Below are 16,479 nucleotides of genomic sequence, written 5' to 3'. Positions count from 1 at the left end.
GGTTCACCCCGGTACTGGACGTTCTGTGGGTTTGGACGAACGCCTAAAGTCACGCATTACAGGAGTTCACTGCCTTACAGATCTTCTCGGCCCCACCTGCTCATGCCTCCCTTTCCCTACACCACGTGGAAACCACTGATTTTTTACTGTCTCCATAATTTTGCTTTTCCATACTGTCATCTAGTTGGAATCACACAATATGTGTAGCCTTTTTGATGGGTTTCTGTCACTTAGTATTATTATGCATTTGGGGTTCCTCCGTGCCTTTCCATGATTTGATAGCTGCTTTCCTTTTAGCACTGATTAATATTCCACTGTCTGGATGTACCACAGTGTATCCATTCACCTACTGAAGGAGAGCTTGGTTGCTTCCAAGTTCACCCCCCCCCCCCCCGCCCCCGCCACCGCCACCGCGAGATGGAGTCTCACTTTGTCGCCCAGGCTGGAGTGGACTGGTGGAGTGCCGCGGTCTGAGCTCACTGCAATTTCCCCCTCCCAGGTTCAAGCGATTGTCCTGCCTCAGCCTCCTGAGTAGCTGAGACTACAGGCATGTGCCACTACGCCTGGCTAATTTTTGTATTTTTAATAAAGACAGGGTTTCACCGTGTTGGCCAGGCTAGTCTCGAACTCCTGACCTCAGGTGATCTGCCCACCTCAGCCTCCCAAAGTGCTGGGATTACAGGTGTGAGCCACTGCACCCGGCCTGTTTCCACGTTTTGGCACTTTTTTTTTTTCCTTTTTGGGAGACGGAGTCTCACTCTGTCGTCCAGGCTGCAGTGCAGTGGCGCGATCTCGGCTCACTGCAAGCTCCGCCTCCCGGGTTCCCGCCATTCTCCTGCCTCAGCCTCCTGAGTAGCTGGGACTACAGGCGCCCGCCACCGCGCCCAGCTAATTTTTTGTATTTTTTAGTAGAGACGGGGTTTCACCTTGGTCTCGATCTCCTGACCTCGTGATCTGCCCGCCGCGGCCTCCCAAAGTGCTGGGATTACAGGCGTGAGCCACCGCACCCGGCCTCACTATGCTTTAAGTAGCTACCATCAGTTACTCTGTTCACTTGATTTTGGTGGAAATAAAAAGGCAAGAGGATGTCCTCTGTTTTTAGAGGAAAGACCTAGATTTGGTGAGTAGAAACACCTGCTCCCTCTTCTCTTTAAAGAAGGCCCTGGGAGAAGTACCTTGAGCTTGGGGTATCTCCATCACTCTTGCTCAGTCCCCAGTCCAGCACCCTTTACAGTTGAGAAGGTGGTTTTGTTTTTCTTTTTCTTTTTTTTTAATTTTTTTTTTTTTTTTTTGTGACAGAATTTCCCTCTTGTTGCCCAGGCTGGAGTGCAGTGGCGCAATCTTGGCTCACCACAACCTCCGCCTCCTGGGTTCAAGTGATTCTCCTGCCTCAGCCTCCCGAGTAGCTGGAATTACTGGTGCACGCCACCACGCCCAGCTTATTTTGTATTTTTTTTTTTTTTGAGACGGAGTCTCACTCTGACGCCCAGGCTGGAGTGCCATGACACGACCTCTGCTCACTGCAAGCTCCGCCTCCCAGGTTCACACCCTTCTCCTGCCTCAGCCTTCTGAGAAGCTGGGACTACAGGCGCCCGCCACCACGCCAGGCTAATTTTTTTTGTATTTTTAGTAGAGACGGGGTTTCACCGTGTTAGCCAGGATGGTCTCCGTCTCCTGACCTCGTGATCTGCCCGCCTCGGCCTCCCAAAGTGCTGGGATTACAGACGTGAGCCACCGTGCCCGGCCTATTTTGTATTTTTAGTAGAGACAGCGTTTCACTGTGTTGACCAGGCTGATCTTGAACTCCTGACCTTGCGATCCACCCATGTCGGCCTCCCAAAGTGCTGGGATTCCAGGTGTGAGCCACTGTGCCTGGCTTTTTCTTTTTTAAAGTTACTCTTGTTTGTTAGTTTTGTCTGATTTGATGGATAGGCCCAGACTCTGGGTCAAGCTTTTGTGGGTTGCTTCAAGCCTTTGTAGAGTTCTTTCAAGTACACCTTTGGGATCTTTGGTAAATTTGGTTCTTGGAGGTGCAGAGAGGACCAAGAGACCCCTTGTGCAACTTTGGAGTGGCTGTGTGTTTGACACTATTTCCTTGAGCTGCTCTGGTAAATGATCCCGTAGGCCGTAGGCCGCCTCCTCTACTTAATGGTCCATCACTTACTCCTTAGTCTTAACAGTCTTAACAGCATTGCTATTAAATAACTCATTGTGATATTGGAAGTAAATTATTACTGACCTTGTCAGAAACTATAGATGTATTCAGCACTAAGGACAAGTTTTTACGATTTCTAGCCTTCATGGGCTGAGACTTTTATAAAATCAATAAAAATGAATTTTTAGAGCAATGAAATGAAAAAAGACAGCATACTAATCCCATTTAAAAAATTACTAGATTCGGCCGGGCGCGGTGGCTCAAGCCTGTAATCCCAGCACTTTGGGAGGCCGAGACGGGTGGATCACGAGGTCAGGAGATCGAGACCATCCTGGCTAACACAATGAAACCCCGTCTCCACTAAAAATACAAAAAAATTAGCCGGGCGTGGTGGCGGCGCCTGTAGTCCCAGCTACTCGGGAGGCTGAGGCAGGAGAATGGCGGGAACCCGGGAGGCGGAGCTTGCAGTGAGCCGAGATCGCGCCACTGCACTCCAGCCTGGGCGACAGAGCGAGACTCCGCCTCGAAAAAAAAAAAAAAAAAAAAAATTACTAGATTCAGTCTGGGTGTGGTGGCTCATGTCTGTAATCCCAGCACTTTGGGAGTCCAAGGCAGGCAGATCATTTGAGGTCAGGAGTTCCAAGACCAGCCTGGCCAACATGGTGAAACCCTGTCTCTACCAAAAGAATGCAAAAATTTCCCGGGCATGGTGGTTTGTGCCTGCAGTCCCAGCTACTCAGGAGGCTGAGGTGGGAGAATCGCTTGAGTCCCTGAGGCAGAGGTTGCAGTGAGCTGAGATTGTGCCACTGCACTCCAGCCTGGGTAACAGAATGAGACCCTGTCTCAAAAAAAAAAAAAATTCAACATATGTAAAATTGCTTCGTGAAATTGCTGTAAACACTTTAACTTCTGTATTTAACCACTGACAGGCAATGTTTGTCTATGGGTAGTGCTAGCTTTGATGAAATTCTCTGGAAGTAGCTTCCTGGGCTCTAGGTGCATATGTATTCGATGCCAGAGTTTCCAGCATGTAGCAGGCACTCAGCTAAATATAGCTGTATTATTGAATCTGCACAACAACGCTTTGAGGTTGATGGCTTTATCATCAACTGATTATTTCATGATTTTGTAGATGAAGCAAAAGGTTTTGGTGGTAAAGTGACTTGTCCAACTTCCTGTAGCAAATGGTGGTGATGGGCAGAATGACTCCCCCAAAGATGTTCACTGGAACCTGTAACTATGTAATGTTACCTGGTGAAAGAGATTTCGCAGCTGTAATTAAGGTTACAGATCATAGGATAGGAAGATTAGCTAGATTGTCTGACTGGGCCCAGTCTGATCACATGAGCCCTTAAAAGCAGATAACTTTCTCAGGATGGAGTCAGATAAATTTGAAACGAGAGATTTGAAACGTCATTGCTTGGAGGGGCCATGTCAAAAGCATGAGAATGGAATATGGGTAGCTAGGAGCAAAGACTGGATCCCACTTGACAGCAGGTAAGGAAACGGGTACCTCAGTCCTACAGTTGCAAGGGACTGAGTTTGCAAGGGACTGATCCTACAATTGCAAGGGCCTGGTTTTGACCAACAGCCTGAATGCACTGCCAGTAGGGAAGGCAACTCTGCCAACACCTTGATTTAGCTTTAGGAAACCCTAAGCAGGGGATCCAGTTGAGTTCACCTGGACTTGTAATACGTTTGCATTGTTTGAAACTGCTATGTTTGTGTGATTTGTTGAGGCAGCAATGCATTAGGGTACAAATCCGGTGGCAGAGCTGGGTTCAGATTGGGGTGAGCTGACTTGTGAACCTGGCACAGTGCCTGGCACATAGTGGATACTTGGATACTTGTTGAATGATATTTTTCCCAGTGAAGGTGAGTGTTGAGTGAGGCACTGACATTAGTGAGAGAACATTTGACATAGGGGAGGGATGGTTTTTATAAGCATAGGGTATTGCACAGTTAAAATATATTTGTTAGAGATAGTCACTCAATGGTAAAATTAGTGTACACCAAGTCACTACAGTCCAGTCTGGGAGAGTGTTGCTAAATCAGCTTAATGATTAAATCAGCTTAAATCAGCAGAAGAACATGGGCATTTTTTTTTTTTTTTTAATCAGCTGAATGAGTAGTGACCACCAGCTTTAAAAAAGAAATAGAGAATGCCAGACTACATCATAGGTAGCTCAGACAAGAATTGCCAGAGATGGTGTGGGCGCCTGTGGGTCCCAGCATGAATCTTACTGTGTTGATGAAAGTGTTGCTGGAGTGCCTGTAGGGAACGGTTTATTAATTTTGTTTCCAGTGATTTTTATGGATTTCCCCATGTCTCCTTTTCCACATGGTACTGTATTTTCCTCTTTGATGGTGATTATTCTTTCTGTTATCCTTACATTCTCATGTCTTCACCTTCACATATGAAAAAGAAAACCTCAGTGGCTGTGATATACCATTTTGAGCATCCTCCAGTGTGTACCACCAGCTTTCCTGTGAATTGCAGCCCATGGCTGGGAGCCATGCATCACTCCCAGCTTCCTTCTGCCTTGTGTTTCTTTGTGCTTTCTGCCATGGACTTTCTGTCTTCACAGCTCACATTAACTCCTGGCTCATGAAGGTCTTACTTAATTCTCACTTTTGTGTCTTTGACTGTTCAACACCTTATTAAAATGTTCTTTGCCTTTGGGAAGCCTTAACCATAGAAAGCTTTCAGATTTCCACTATCTGGTGATTACTTTCATCTAGCTCCTTTATTTATTTATTTATTTATTTATTTGTTTGAGACAGAGTCTCGCTCTGTCACCCAGGCTGAAGTGCAGTGGTACGATCTCGGCTCACTCAAGCTCCGCCTCCCGGGTTCATGCCATTCTCCTGCCTCAGCCTCCCGAGTAGCTGGCACTTGTAGTCCGCCACCACACCTGGCTAAGTTTTTGTATTTTTAGTAGAGACGGGGTTTCACCATGTTAGCCAAGATGATCTCGATCTCCTGACCTCGTGATCCGCCCACCTCGGCCTCCCAAAGTGCTGGGATTACAGGCGTGAGCCACCGCGCCTGGCTCCTGATTTATTTTATTTTACTAGTATTATTTTTAAAAATATTATTAAAAAAAATAGGCCAGGCGTGGTGGCTCACGCCTGTAATCCCAGCACTTTGGGAGGCCGAGACGGGCGGATCATGAGGTCAGGAGATCGAGACCATCCTGGCTAACATGGTGAAACCCCATCTGTACTAAAAAATACAAAAAACTAGCCGGGCGAGGTGGCAGGTGCCTGTAGTCCCAGCTACTCAGGAGGCTGAGGCAGGAGAATGGCGTAAACCCGGGAGGCGGAGCTTGCAGTGAGCTGAGATCTGGCCACTGCACTCCAGCCTGGGCGACAGAGCGAGACTCCGTCTCAAAAAAAAAAAAAAAAAATAGAGACAGGGTTTTGCCTTGTTGTCCAGGCTTGTCTCAAACTCCTGAGCTCAAGTAGTCTGTCTGCCTCGGCCTCCCAAAGTGCTGGGATTACAGGTGTGAGCCACCGCATCTGGCCCAGATCCCTAAGTCTTGGTTTTGGCACTTGTTGTCTCTTACTGAAGTTGAATGCCTGCTGTGTTGGGCATTGTGTCAGGTGACACAGGAAATGAACCATCTAGGCCCTTCTGACAGACAGGGGAAGTTAAGATCGGAGCAGTTGAAGTTTACTTTGTCCTCGTCCACATACCTATTATATTGTAGAATGGGTGTGTGGACTCCAAGGCATATTGTTTTTTTCTTTTTGTCTTGTTGCCTTTTGGTATTTAGGCGTCACATAGATGTTAATGTATGACTCTGTAACTCTCCAAGAATTCGTATTTTCTGTTCACCCACAAAATCCACTTTTTTTTTTCTCTGTCACCCAGGCTGGAGTGCAGTGCTGCTGTGCATAGCTCGCTGCAGCCTTGGACTCCTGGGCTCAAGCGATTTTCCTGCCTCAGCCTCCCAAGTAGCTGGGACTACAGGCACATGCCGCATGCCTGGCTAATTTGTTTTTTATTTTTTGTAAAGATGGTGTCTCACTGTGTTGCCTATGCTGGTGTCAAACTCCTGGGCTCAAGCAATCCTCTCTTCTGGGCCTCCCAAGATGCTGGGATTATAGGAATGAGCCACTGCCCTGGCCAAAGTCCACATTTTTTTTTTTTTTTTGAGACGGAGTCTCGCTCTGTCGCCCAGGCTGGAGCGCAGTGGCCGGATCTCAGCTCACTGCAAGCTCCGCCTCCCGGGTTTGCACCATTCTCCTGCCTCAGCCTCCCGAGTAGCTGGGACTACAGGTGCCCGCCACCCCGCCCGGCTAATTTTTTGTATTTTTTTTAGTAGAGACGGGGTTTCACCGTGTCAGCCAGGATGGTCTCGATCTCCTGACCTCGTGATCCACCCGTCTCGGCCTCCCAAAGTGCTGGGATTACAGGCTTGAGCCACTGCGCCCGGCCAAAGTCCACATTTTTTTTTTTTTTTTTGAGACGGAGTCTGGCTCTGTCACCCAGGCTGGAGTGCAGTGGTGCGATCTCGGCTCACTGCAAGCTCCGCCTCCCGGGTTTACTCCATTCTCCTGCCTCAGCCTCCCGAGTAGCTGGGACTACAGGTGCCCGCCACCTCGCCCAGCTAATTTTTTGTATTTTTTTTAGTAGAGACGGGGTTTCACCGTGTCAGCCAGGATGGTCTCGATCTCCTGACCTCGTGATCCACCCGTCTCGGCCTCCCAAAGTGCTGGGATTACAGGCTTGAGCCACCGCGCCCGGCCAAAGTCCACATTTTTAAAAGACCTTTTGGTCGTTTAACAGATTTTGTTTATTAAATAATTTTCCCATTGATTAAAAAAGTCCTGGCGCATATCCTCTTTATGTACTGTGTGCCGCTGGAGTAGAGCAATTGAAAGGGAGAGAATAGGTGTGGTCAGCGAGCTAACAGGAGATCAAGAGGTATGTCCTGGCTGGCCGCGGTGGCTCACGCCTGTAGTCCCAGCACTTTGGGAGGCCGAGGCGGGTGGATCACAAGGTCAGGAGATTGAGACCATCCTGGCTAACACAGTGAAACCCTGTCTCTACTGAAAATACAAAAAATTAGCCGGTCATGGTGGCGGGCGCCTGTAATCTCAGCTACTCGGAAGGCTGAGGCAGGAGAATGGCATGAACTTGGGAGGTGGAGCTTGCAGTGAGCCGAGATGGCGCCACTGCACTCTAGCCTGGACGACAGAATGAGACTGTGTCTCAAAAAAAAAAAAAAGAAAAAAAAAAAGGAAAAAAGAGTTATGTCCTGCATCATAGTGAGGACCTTGCTGCTTCATCTGAGGGAGCCAGGGAGTCACTGGAGGAGGCTTTGGGGTTCTGAGCAGAGTTGTGAGGTGATGTGACTTCTGACTTTAATAGGATCACAGCTGTGGTGAGTGGATTGAAGCGGGGCAAGGGCAGGAACAGGGTGGTCAGAGAAGAATCTCTTGATGTCCTCTGTGATGATTAACTGTGTGTCAGCTTGGCTGGGCGACAGTGCCCAGATATTTGGTCAAACACTACCGTGGATGTTTTTTGAAGGTGTTTTCTAGATGAGACTAACGTTGCAAATCTGTGGACTTTGGGTAAAGCAGATCATGCTCCATGAGGCAGGAGGGCCTCGTCCAGTCAGTTAAGACCTGAATGCAGCGAAGACTGACCTTCCCTGAGCAAGAAGAAACTGTGCCAGCCGACTGACTTTGGACTTGCACTGCAACCTTTCCCTGGGTCTCCAGCCTGCTGGCCTATCCTGCAGATTCTGGACTTGCACCTCTACAGCTGGGGGAGCTAATTCCTTAAACTACATTTCTTTCTCCACATCTTGTTGGTTCTGTTTCTTTGGAGAACTATAACTGACACATCATTCAAGCAGAAGATAGGATGGTGGCTTAGACCAGGCAGGTAGCTGAGGGGTGGAGGATGGGGGGTGTGGTAAGCAATGGTGGCATTTGGGACATGTTCTTAAGCTGGGGGCAAGGACTCTGTAGCTGGAGCAAGTGGAGGATGTGAGTGGGGAAGCAATCACAGGTGACACCAAGGTTTCTGGCCTAGCAAGTGACAGGTATTGCCTTCAGTTTGTGGGGGAATACCAGGATTGATTTTGAACATGTTCACTTTAAAATGCCTGTTAGACAGCAATACATGTAGGCAGTCTGGAGTTGAGGAAGGAAGTCTGGCAGAACTAGACATTGGGAAGTTTAACTTCAAGACTGATGAGATCCCTTAACTAGGATGTATCCTAGTGAGTGGGTATAGAGAGAAGGGCCCACCTGGGGTGCTTGAGTGTTATAGGTGAAGGAGATGCAGTGAGAAAAGGAGACTGAGAACAAGTGGTCAGAGGAACACCAAGTGAGCGAGGCCCGCTTTAATAAAAAACAGCTTGCTTAGTGCCCTGCACATGCGTATCTTAACACTTTCATGGGAATGCTTTTGGATGTTATTTTTCTCACATAAGAACTTATTAAGGGTACAAATTATCAGGGAATCTCCACCCCTTGGTGCAGTACCTGACGTAGTAGGAACTCAAATATTTGTTGTTTGAATGAATGGCCTAGGAGGTCACAATAATAATAGTATTTTTTTTTTTTTTTTTTTGAGACTGAGTCTCGCTCTGTCCCCCAGGCTGGAGTGCAGTGGCGCAGTCTTGGCTCACTGGAAGCTCTGCCTCCAGCGTTCACGCCATTCTCCTGCCTCAGCCTCCCAAGTAGCTGAGACTACAGGCACCCGCCACCACGCTTGGCTAATTTTTGTATTTTTAGTAGAGGTGAGGTTTCACTGTATTAGCCAGGATGGTCTCGATCTCCTGACCTCGTGATCTGCCCGCCTCAGCCTCCCAAAGTGCTGGGATTACAGGCGTGAGCCACTGCACCCGGCCAATAATAGTAATTTTTTTTTTTACAAGAGGGAAGGCAGGGCATTTGCTGAGTAGATAAGCGTGGCAGAGCGCTGTTACGTATTTACCATGGGAAAATGGAAGCAAGGTAATGACTGGGGATAATTATTATTTTCAGATGGGGTCTCCCTCTGTTCCCGCAGATGGAGTGCAGTGGCACAGTCACGTTTCGCTGCAGCCTTGACCTCCTGGGCTCAAGTGATCCTCCCTTGATTTTCCCACCTCAGTCTCCTGAGTAGCTGGGACCACAGGTGCATACTACCATGCCTGACCAATTAAAAAAATGTTTTTAGAGACACGGGATTTCACTGTGTTATCCAGGCTGGTCTCAAATTCCTGGGCTCAAGTGATCTTCCCACCTTGGCTTCCCAAAGTGCTAGGATTACAGGCATGAGCCACCATGCTCAACCTAGAAGACCCCAATTATTGAATGCTTACAATATGTCCATATTCTAAACATGGTGAGAGTTGCTGCTTCATGCATTCCTGTCTTGATTGAATCATAAATCTCTGTCTTACTCCTCGGGCCATACTGGATTTTCCTAAGGAGTGTATCCGAGTGTGTATATAGGTATACAATCAAACAATAAAAATCACAATATCCTGGTAAGTGTACTATAAAATATTTCCAGAATAAGGGTGCTTCTCACAGTTTACATTGTTACCACTCTTGACCAAACCACCGCCATCATCTCTTGCCTGGATTATTGCAGAAACCGTCTGTGTTTGGTCTCCTGACTTTTCCACCTTACCCCGCAGTAATCTAGCACCTACAAGAATGACTGGCATGATGTAGATGCTAAGTTAATATTTGTTGAATGATGGCCTGGCATAGTGGCTCATGCCTGTAATTCCAGTGCTTTGGGAAGCTGAGGTGGGAGGATCACTTGAGGCCAGGAGTTCGAGACTAGCCTGGGCAATATAGGGAGACCATGTCTCTACAAAATATTAAAAAATTAGCCCGGTGTTATGGTGCCTGCCTGTAGTCCCAGCTACTTGGGAGGCTGACTCAGAAGGATCACTTGAAGCCAGGAGTTCAAGGCTGCAGTGAGCTATGATTGTACCACTGCACTCCTGGGCAACAGAGCAAGAGCCTGTCTCTAAAAAAATTGTTGAATGAACAAATTCTTGAGTAAACCTTCACACCTGAGGTTCTTTGAGCACGTGTGACCTCCTGTGGCATCGATTGCTGTTAGGATAAAATTTTGTCTGACTCTGCATCTAGGCTTGGCGAGCATTCCTCCATTGGGCATCTCCTCGTCTGCTGCTTTTGCTGTGCTCTGGTCACATTGGCATTTTTTCTGTGTCTTGAAGATAGCAAGCTCATTCCCACCTTGCAGCTTCCACATTGACTCTTTCTTCTGTATTCAGTGCTTCCCCTCGCTCCCTTCCCATGACAGGCTCCTTTCTTCATTTGGGACCCTGTTCAGATATCTCCTTAGAGAAGTTTCCTGTGACCTCCATAGCTAAAGCAGCCCTTCCCTCCTTCCTTTTCTTTAGTCTTTTACACACTCTCTCTAGTCTTTTAAACAATTTTTTACCTTCTCCAAGCACTGAACTCCTGCCTCCATCCAGTCCTGTTTGTGATAACCGAAATCCAGCTCTGCCAGTTACCTTTGGATTGTGATTGTGGTTTTGGCCCCTCCCCCACCCCAGGGGGGACCAGAAGGATTCTGAGATTTCTGGCTTGTAGAATAGAGTAGATAGGTGGTGCTGTCATTTACTGAGATAGAAAATACCAATTGATGAAATGTTTGAAGAATTATGCTTTTAGAGGGTGTGTGTGTATTGGTACTAGCTGGTTCTTGAGTTCTGTTTGTCCCTTTAGAACACAAAAATTTCTCTATGACTTTGGTTTTGAACATGTTGATTTTCTTTTTTTTTTTTTTTTTTTTTGAGATGGAGTCTCGGCTCTGGCTAGTAATGCTACCTCGAGAGCCTATTATATGTTGGGGATTATGCAGAATGCTTTTATGTGGATTCATTTATTCTTTCTGTTCCCTAGCTAAAGATTGTAGCTCCTGAACGAGTGCTGCTTTCTTTCATAAAACACACCTGAAGTGTTCCCAGTCGTCCCCTTCCCACCTGTGCCCTCTTTATATTTTCCTTTTTTTTTTTTTTTTTTTTTTTTTTTTTTTTTGAGACGGAGTCTCTCTCTGTCGCCCAGGGCAGTGGCGCGATCTCGGCTCACTGCAAGCTCCGCCTCCCGGGTTCACGGCATTCTCCTGCCTCAGCCTCCCGGGCAGCTGGGACTACAGACGCCTGCCACCTTGCCCGGCTAATATTTTGTATTTTTAGTAGAGATGGGGTTTCACCATGTTAGTCAGGATGGTCTTGATCTCCTGACCTCGTGATCCGCCTGCCTCCACCTCTTAAAGTGCTGGGATTACAGGCGTGAGCCACCGCGCCCGGTCCCCCCATTATATTTTCGATCCTGATTCCTTTGCCAGCTTTAGGTATTATAAATAGGCTAGTGTATAAAAACATGGATCTGTCACTATTCAGGAAGTTATTTGTATTAAAATTTCTATTCGATTTATAGGTTTTCCAGAAATAACTACAGTTTTAAATTACGTATACCAATACTCTCACAGGACATGAGTGTTAGATTTGCCAACAACAAAGTGAGAGATGGAAACTCAAAACTTAATGTATTTTTCCTTTCTTTTCTCAAGCTTGGGTGGAAAATTAATTAAATTGCGTGTGGGTGACTTAGAGTGTCTAGGACTCATTTTCATCCTGAACTAGCGGAGTGATGTCACTGTCCATAGCTGCTTCAGTCACCAGAAGCTTTTTGCCGGGAGTTATTTCTCCCTGTCTGAATACAGAGGATGACTCTCTCTAGCAAGTGGTGTGGTGTTGTCCAGTGGCTACTTGAGGAGCCTTGGAGAGTGAAGGAAATGATTTGCATCTCTTCATGGCATGTATTTCCTGGTATGTGTGGTGGGATGATCAATTCTAGTACTGTGCTTCATATACAAACTTCACATTCTCCATGTTTCTTTAAATGAAAATTTTGTTCTCACCATGATTTAAGCAATGATATTTTCTTAAAACTCATGTTCACTGCTTACTGTATTCACTGCACAATAAGCAGTTGTGTACTTTTCGGGGCATTTATCTCTCCCACATATAGTTTCCACTCTAGGAAATCTTACAGTGACTAAAAAAGCCAAAGGTAGTATGTAGGAAAACTGAAAATTTCAGAGCAGGAATGAGAGGTGTCTTTATTTTAAATCTACTTGGGACTGTGTTTCTGTTTCTGTTGTCTTGTTAAACCCTAATCAGGTGGGTTGCATTACATGGTTGGGATTTAAGACCAAATTGAGGTCAGTTGAAAATGGTACAGAAGTTGGCTAAGAATGCAGGGAGAATAAAGTTAGAAGATATATATATATATATTTTTTAGTAGTGTATATTTAGTTCTAGTCTTTTTGAAAAAAAGTTTTTTTTTTTGTTTTTTTGTTTTGTTTTTTTGAGACAAGGTCTTTCTCTGTTGCCCAGGTTGAGGTGCAGTGGTGTGATCATAGCTCACTGCAGCCTTGAATTCCTGGGCTCCGGTGAGCTTCCTGTCACAACCTCCTGAGTAGCCACGCTACAGGTGTGTGCCACCACACCCAACTTGTTCCAATTTTGATACATACTTTTTTTATTTTTAGATGAAAGAAAACTGGTAAATCTTCGAATATAAAGTTATAATTAGGTTCCTTGGACTTACCTTTAAGAATGAATTCTAGCACTTTATAAAAAATATCTGACTAATATATAGTTTCCTCCTTTTAATAAAGTTTTGAAAAGCCAGATTTTATATATTAAATATTTTGCTATTTCACCTGAGTATAAGTTTAAATTATTCACCAACAGTGAATGTTTTTCTTTGAGAGTAGCAGCTACTCATGTTGCTAAATCAGCCTGTTTATCTTTACTGATATAATATAGAACTGAGTTTTATTACATGTTCCCTTAATGTTGAGCTTAAAAGTACGTGATTAAAACCAAAGCTGAGTGTTGGGTTAAAGCCCTGCTTCATTTTTAAACTACATGTTATTTTTTCCCTCACTGCCCTTCTCCCCATCCCCTGCTGAGAATGATCACATAATGGGATGTTGACTTCTCATTTCTGTTATATTGTAAAGATAGGATTCACATTAATCATTTATTTAATTCTATATGTAGCTTTATTATAGAATAAAAGTCAAGGTTAATATCTAAGTTTTGTACAGAATTTGTCAAACTTCATACTAAAGTTGATTTAGGTCCTGTGAGGTGGGTTTGAGGTATAAGAAAATACTTCAAACATTTTTTCAAAATACTTAGGAAACATTTTAGTTAAAAGCATACTATTCAATGAAAACATAGCATGTTTAGTTAAAAAAAGGATACTATTTAAAACATAGGATACATCCACAGGATACTGACCTTGTAACAAAGAAAAACTTTAAGTCACATCACTTTTTCTTATTCTTAATATTAAGAGTTCTAAGGTGGTCATAAAAACTCCTCTAGTTATAAGTAACTTAACTAGGTGGGTGATAATATGGTAGGTTCCATATTCTGTGTGAGAACCCTGGGAACCTGTCCTTTGTGTTTTTATCTACGTAACTGGAAATGGTGGGTATTTCATCTTTGCCTGCCCTCTTGGAGCTGTCACCTGGGATCACAGAAGGAGCAGGGCAGTCCATGCTCCCTGAGTCCTCCAGGTCCTCTTGCTCACTCCCTCTGTCAGAGCTGCTTAGGAAGTCTTTCAGAACTTGCTTGAAGATGTAGACTATTTCCCATGGCAGTACATCATTTTCTGCCAAAACTTCTCGAAATCTGGAGGGAATGTGGTAATGAATATTATGTTAAGAACATTTTTTGTTATATCTCCTTATCTCCAAAATACAGCTAGAATAATGTGCTTGTATACAAGTTACCCACCTTTTGAGTATTAATGCATGTTGTTTTAAAATTATACTTCTAGTAAAGAAATTTTAGATGTAATTTAAAACCATTTCTCACCAGATATCTACACAGTTAAAGAATTTACATGATAGAATACAATTTCTAGTCAAAATGTATGAGGAACTTAGACTTAGCAGTAGCGAGTATCATAAGAGAACACAGTGTTTTTACCTGCTGAGAATAGTTCCAGTTTGGCAGGGTTGAACTTGTGAGCAAAGAACTTCAAGTTGTCTTTGTTCAGTCACTGGGATAGTTGTGTGGGGATTCTGGTAGTTTCTGAGCCAGTTGTAATCCACACCTGTTTTTTTCACTTTTTGTTCATTTTCGATTTCTTGTATTAATCTCTCTCGCTCCTTTAGGTGCCATTTTAATTCCCGAAGCAGAGTCTTTGTGACTACGTCTGAGCCAGGATAGTGTCTGGATTTGTAGGAATCGTTTCTGGGCCATTTCATCCAGCCAAAAAGTGGCATTTTTAGCCTGTGGAAATATTTTCCCGTGTTTATTTGCTCAAAACGTTATGGTTCTTCTGAGCAAATACTTGTTTCTTTACAATAAATTTGCCCGAAAAGTGCATGATTTTTTTTTCACAGGTTAGCTATGCAGGTCAAAATAAGATTAGAACATGGATTAACGTCTTAATTTTTAACTAGGTCAGTGGCAGAAACCAAGCTTTGAAAATGCTTTTATGTAGCTTAGCAGAAATTAGATATACAAAGTCAGAGATAATACATAGGCTGAATGATACCTGAAAATAACACTAACACTTGCTGTGAAAAGTTTTTAGGAGACTTAAAATGTTAATGTCGAGGCAAGTGCTGCCTACAAATACTTTTGATTTATGTTTTGTACAGAAAAGGTTTAAAACTTACCTGTTAAGTTGATGGGCTGATGTGATGTTGCCAAAGAGTTGCCTGAAATTGGTGACGGAGCTGTGTTTCACTCGGACATATCTTGCTCTCCTGAAAGTGTCCTCTGTTGAAGGAATGCACTGCCTTATTTACCCACCAAAATTGTATTTGAAATAAATAACTTTCTATGTTAGGAATGAGGCTGTGATGTCTTCATTTGGAGAGAATGCTTATTAATTCACCTTGTAAGTAAGCTAGAAGAAATGACAAAAATAACTTACTATTTAATCTTCACAAGTTATATAATGGTCTGCCTTTTGAATGTAGCTCATTCTACTTGAAAAAAATGCCAGCAGCTATGGATGCTGGTCCTAAATGCATTCCGACATGTCTTTGGTAATGAAATGAAGAATGGTCGTCTAAAGCACCACAGATGCGCTCCGAGCTACAGTGAAGACTGTCGCATGATGTGATGCTTTGCTGTGCACAGCTGTAGGTCACAGTTTAGTGCTATATTTTTATGCCTGTAGAGCTCTAAAAATAACCATGTTGCTTTTATTCTTCAGCTTAACTTTCAGGCCATTTGGAAGCCGGGTCATTGTCCCCTCTAGTGAAAACAGGAAAAATAGATCAGACTTGACTATTTGCAAAACATGCATTCTGAGAAAGCTCATTGTAATTGAGTGAAATAGGTAAAGAATGTTGATGTGAATCATAATTGTGAAATATTTAGCAAGGGTTACATTCTGTATTCATTTTGTTTTTTCTCACAAAATAGTTAAATTTGTATATTTAAGCAAGTTGAAATGCTAGGGAACATAAACGCTTGGCTAGATAACTTTAAAATATACTTTATAATCTCTGAAAACATGGTAATAAGGCAGTAATTGGTTGTCAGGGAAAAATAGAGGCATAAGAACATACAAAGTTCAAAACAAAATCTTGTAATTCATCATAGAAAAATCATTTTAGTGTTTTTTTTTGGAGCTGAGTATGAAAAACTTATATTTACTGTTTAGGTGCATATTGGTTTGTAATGGTCGTTATTGTGCCATTTCTTTTTTCTTTTCTTTTCTTTTTTTTTTTTTTTTTTTTTTTTTGAGACGGAGTCTCGCTCTGTCCCCCAGGCTGGAGTGCAGTGGCCGGATCTCAGCTCACTGCAAGCTCCGCCTCCCGGGTTCACGCCATTCTCCTGCCTCAGCCTCCCGAGTAGCTGGGACTACAGGCGCCCGCCACCGCTCCCGGCTAATTTTTGTATTTTTTTAGTAGAGACGGGGTTTCACGTGTTAGCCAGGATGGTCTCGATCTCCTGACCTCGTGATCCACCCACCTCGGCCTCCCAAAGTGCTGGGATTACAGGCTTGAGCCACCGCGCCCGGCCTTCTTTTCTTTTCTTTTTTTTTTTTTTTTTTGAGACAGAGTCTCGCTCTGTCGCCCAGGCTGGAGTACAGTGGCCGGATCTCAGCTCACTGCAAGCTCCGCCTCCTGGGTTTATGCCATTCTCCTGCCTCAGCCTCCCGAGTAGCTGGGACTATAGGCGCCCACCACTACGCCCAGCTAGTTTTTTTGTATTTTTTAGTAGAGACGGGGTTTCACCGTGTTAGCCAGGATGGTCTCGATCTCCTGACCCCGTGATCCA

The 16,479-nt window shown here is 44.4% G+C and overlaps 3 protein-coding genes across 51 annotated transcripts in view; 1 reads left to right on the top strand and 2 right to left on the bottom strand.

Moving 5' to 3' along the window:
• The window catches only part of ATP5MJ (ATP synthase membrane subunit j), an 819,915-nt gene that overhangs the window by 19,428 nt on the left and 784,008 nt on the right, over nucleotides 1-16,479 (bottom strand). The window lies entirely within an intron of this gene.
• The window catches only part of TDRD9 (tudor domain containing 9), a 127,485-nt gene that overhangs the window by 714 nt on the left and 110,292 nt on the right, over nucleotides 1-16,479 (top strand). The gene's annotated exons all lie outside the window — the stretch shown is intronic.
• RD3L (RD3 like) lies at nucleotides 13,191-15,507 on the bottom strand. Of its 2 annotated transcripts, XM_050798446.1 has the most exons (3): nucleotides 14,862-15,507; nucleotides 14,164-14,469; nucleotides 13,191-13,863 (listed from the first exon to the last, which is right to left on the bottom strand). In XM_050798446.1, the coding sequence occupies exons 2-3, from the start codon at nucleotides 14,460-14,462 to the stop codon at nucleotides 13,566-13,568; spliced, it is 597 nt and encodes a 198-aa protein (XP_050654403.1). In that variant the 5' UTR covers nucleotides 14,463-14,469; nucleotides 14,862-15,507; the 3' UTR covers nucleotides 13,191-13,565. The 2 variants fall into 2 exon arrangements, with proteins under 2 accessions (XP_050654403.1, XP_050654404.1); XM_050798447.1 differs by having other exon boundaries at nucleotides 13,354-13,863; nucleotides 14,164-15,507.

Source organism: Macaca thibetana, chromosome 7 (genome assembly GCF_024542745.1).
Source record: "Macaca thibetana thibetana isolate TM-01 chromosome 7, ASM2454274v1, whole genome shotgun sequence".
Taxonomy (NCBI): Eukaryota; Metazoa; Chordata; class Mammalia; order Primates; family Cercopithecidae; genus Macaca; species Macaca thibetana.
Note: the sequence above shows the minus strand (reverse complement) of the source record. Positions and strands in the feature narration are given on the sequence as shown.

Bases quoted from the DNA above. Each gene is read 5' to 3' on its own strand.
- RD3L (XM_050798446.1), bottom strand. From the start codon at position 14,462: ATGCCACTTTTTGGCTGGATGAAATGGCCCAGAAACGATTCCTACAAA. The intron at 13,864-14,163 runs GTAAAAACACTG...CATTCCCTCCAG, and splicing joins ACTGGAACTATTCTCAGCAG to ATTTCGAGAAGTTTTGGCAG.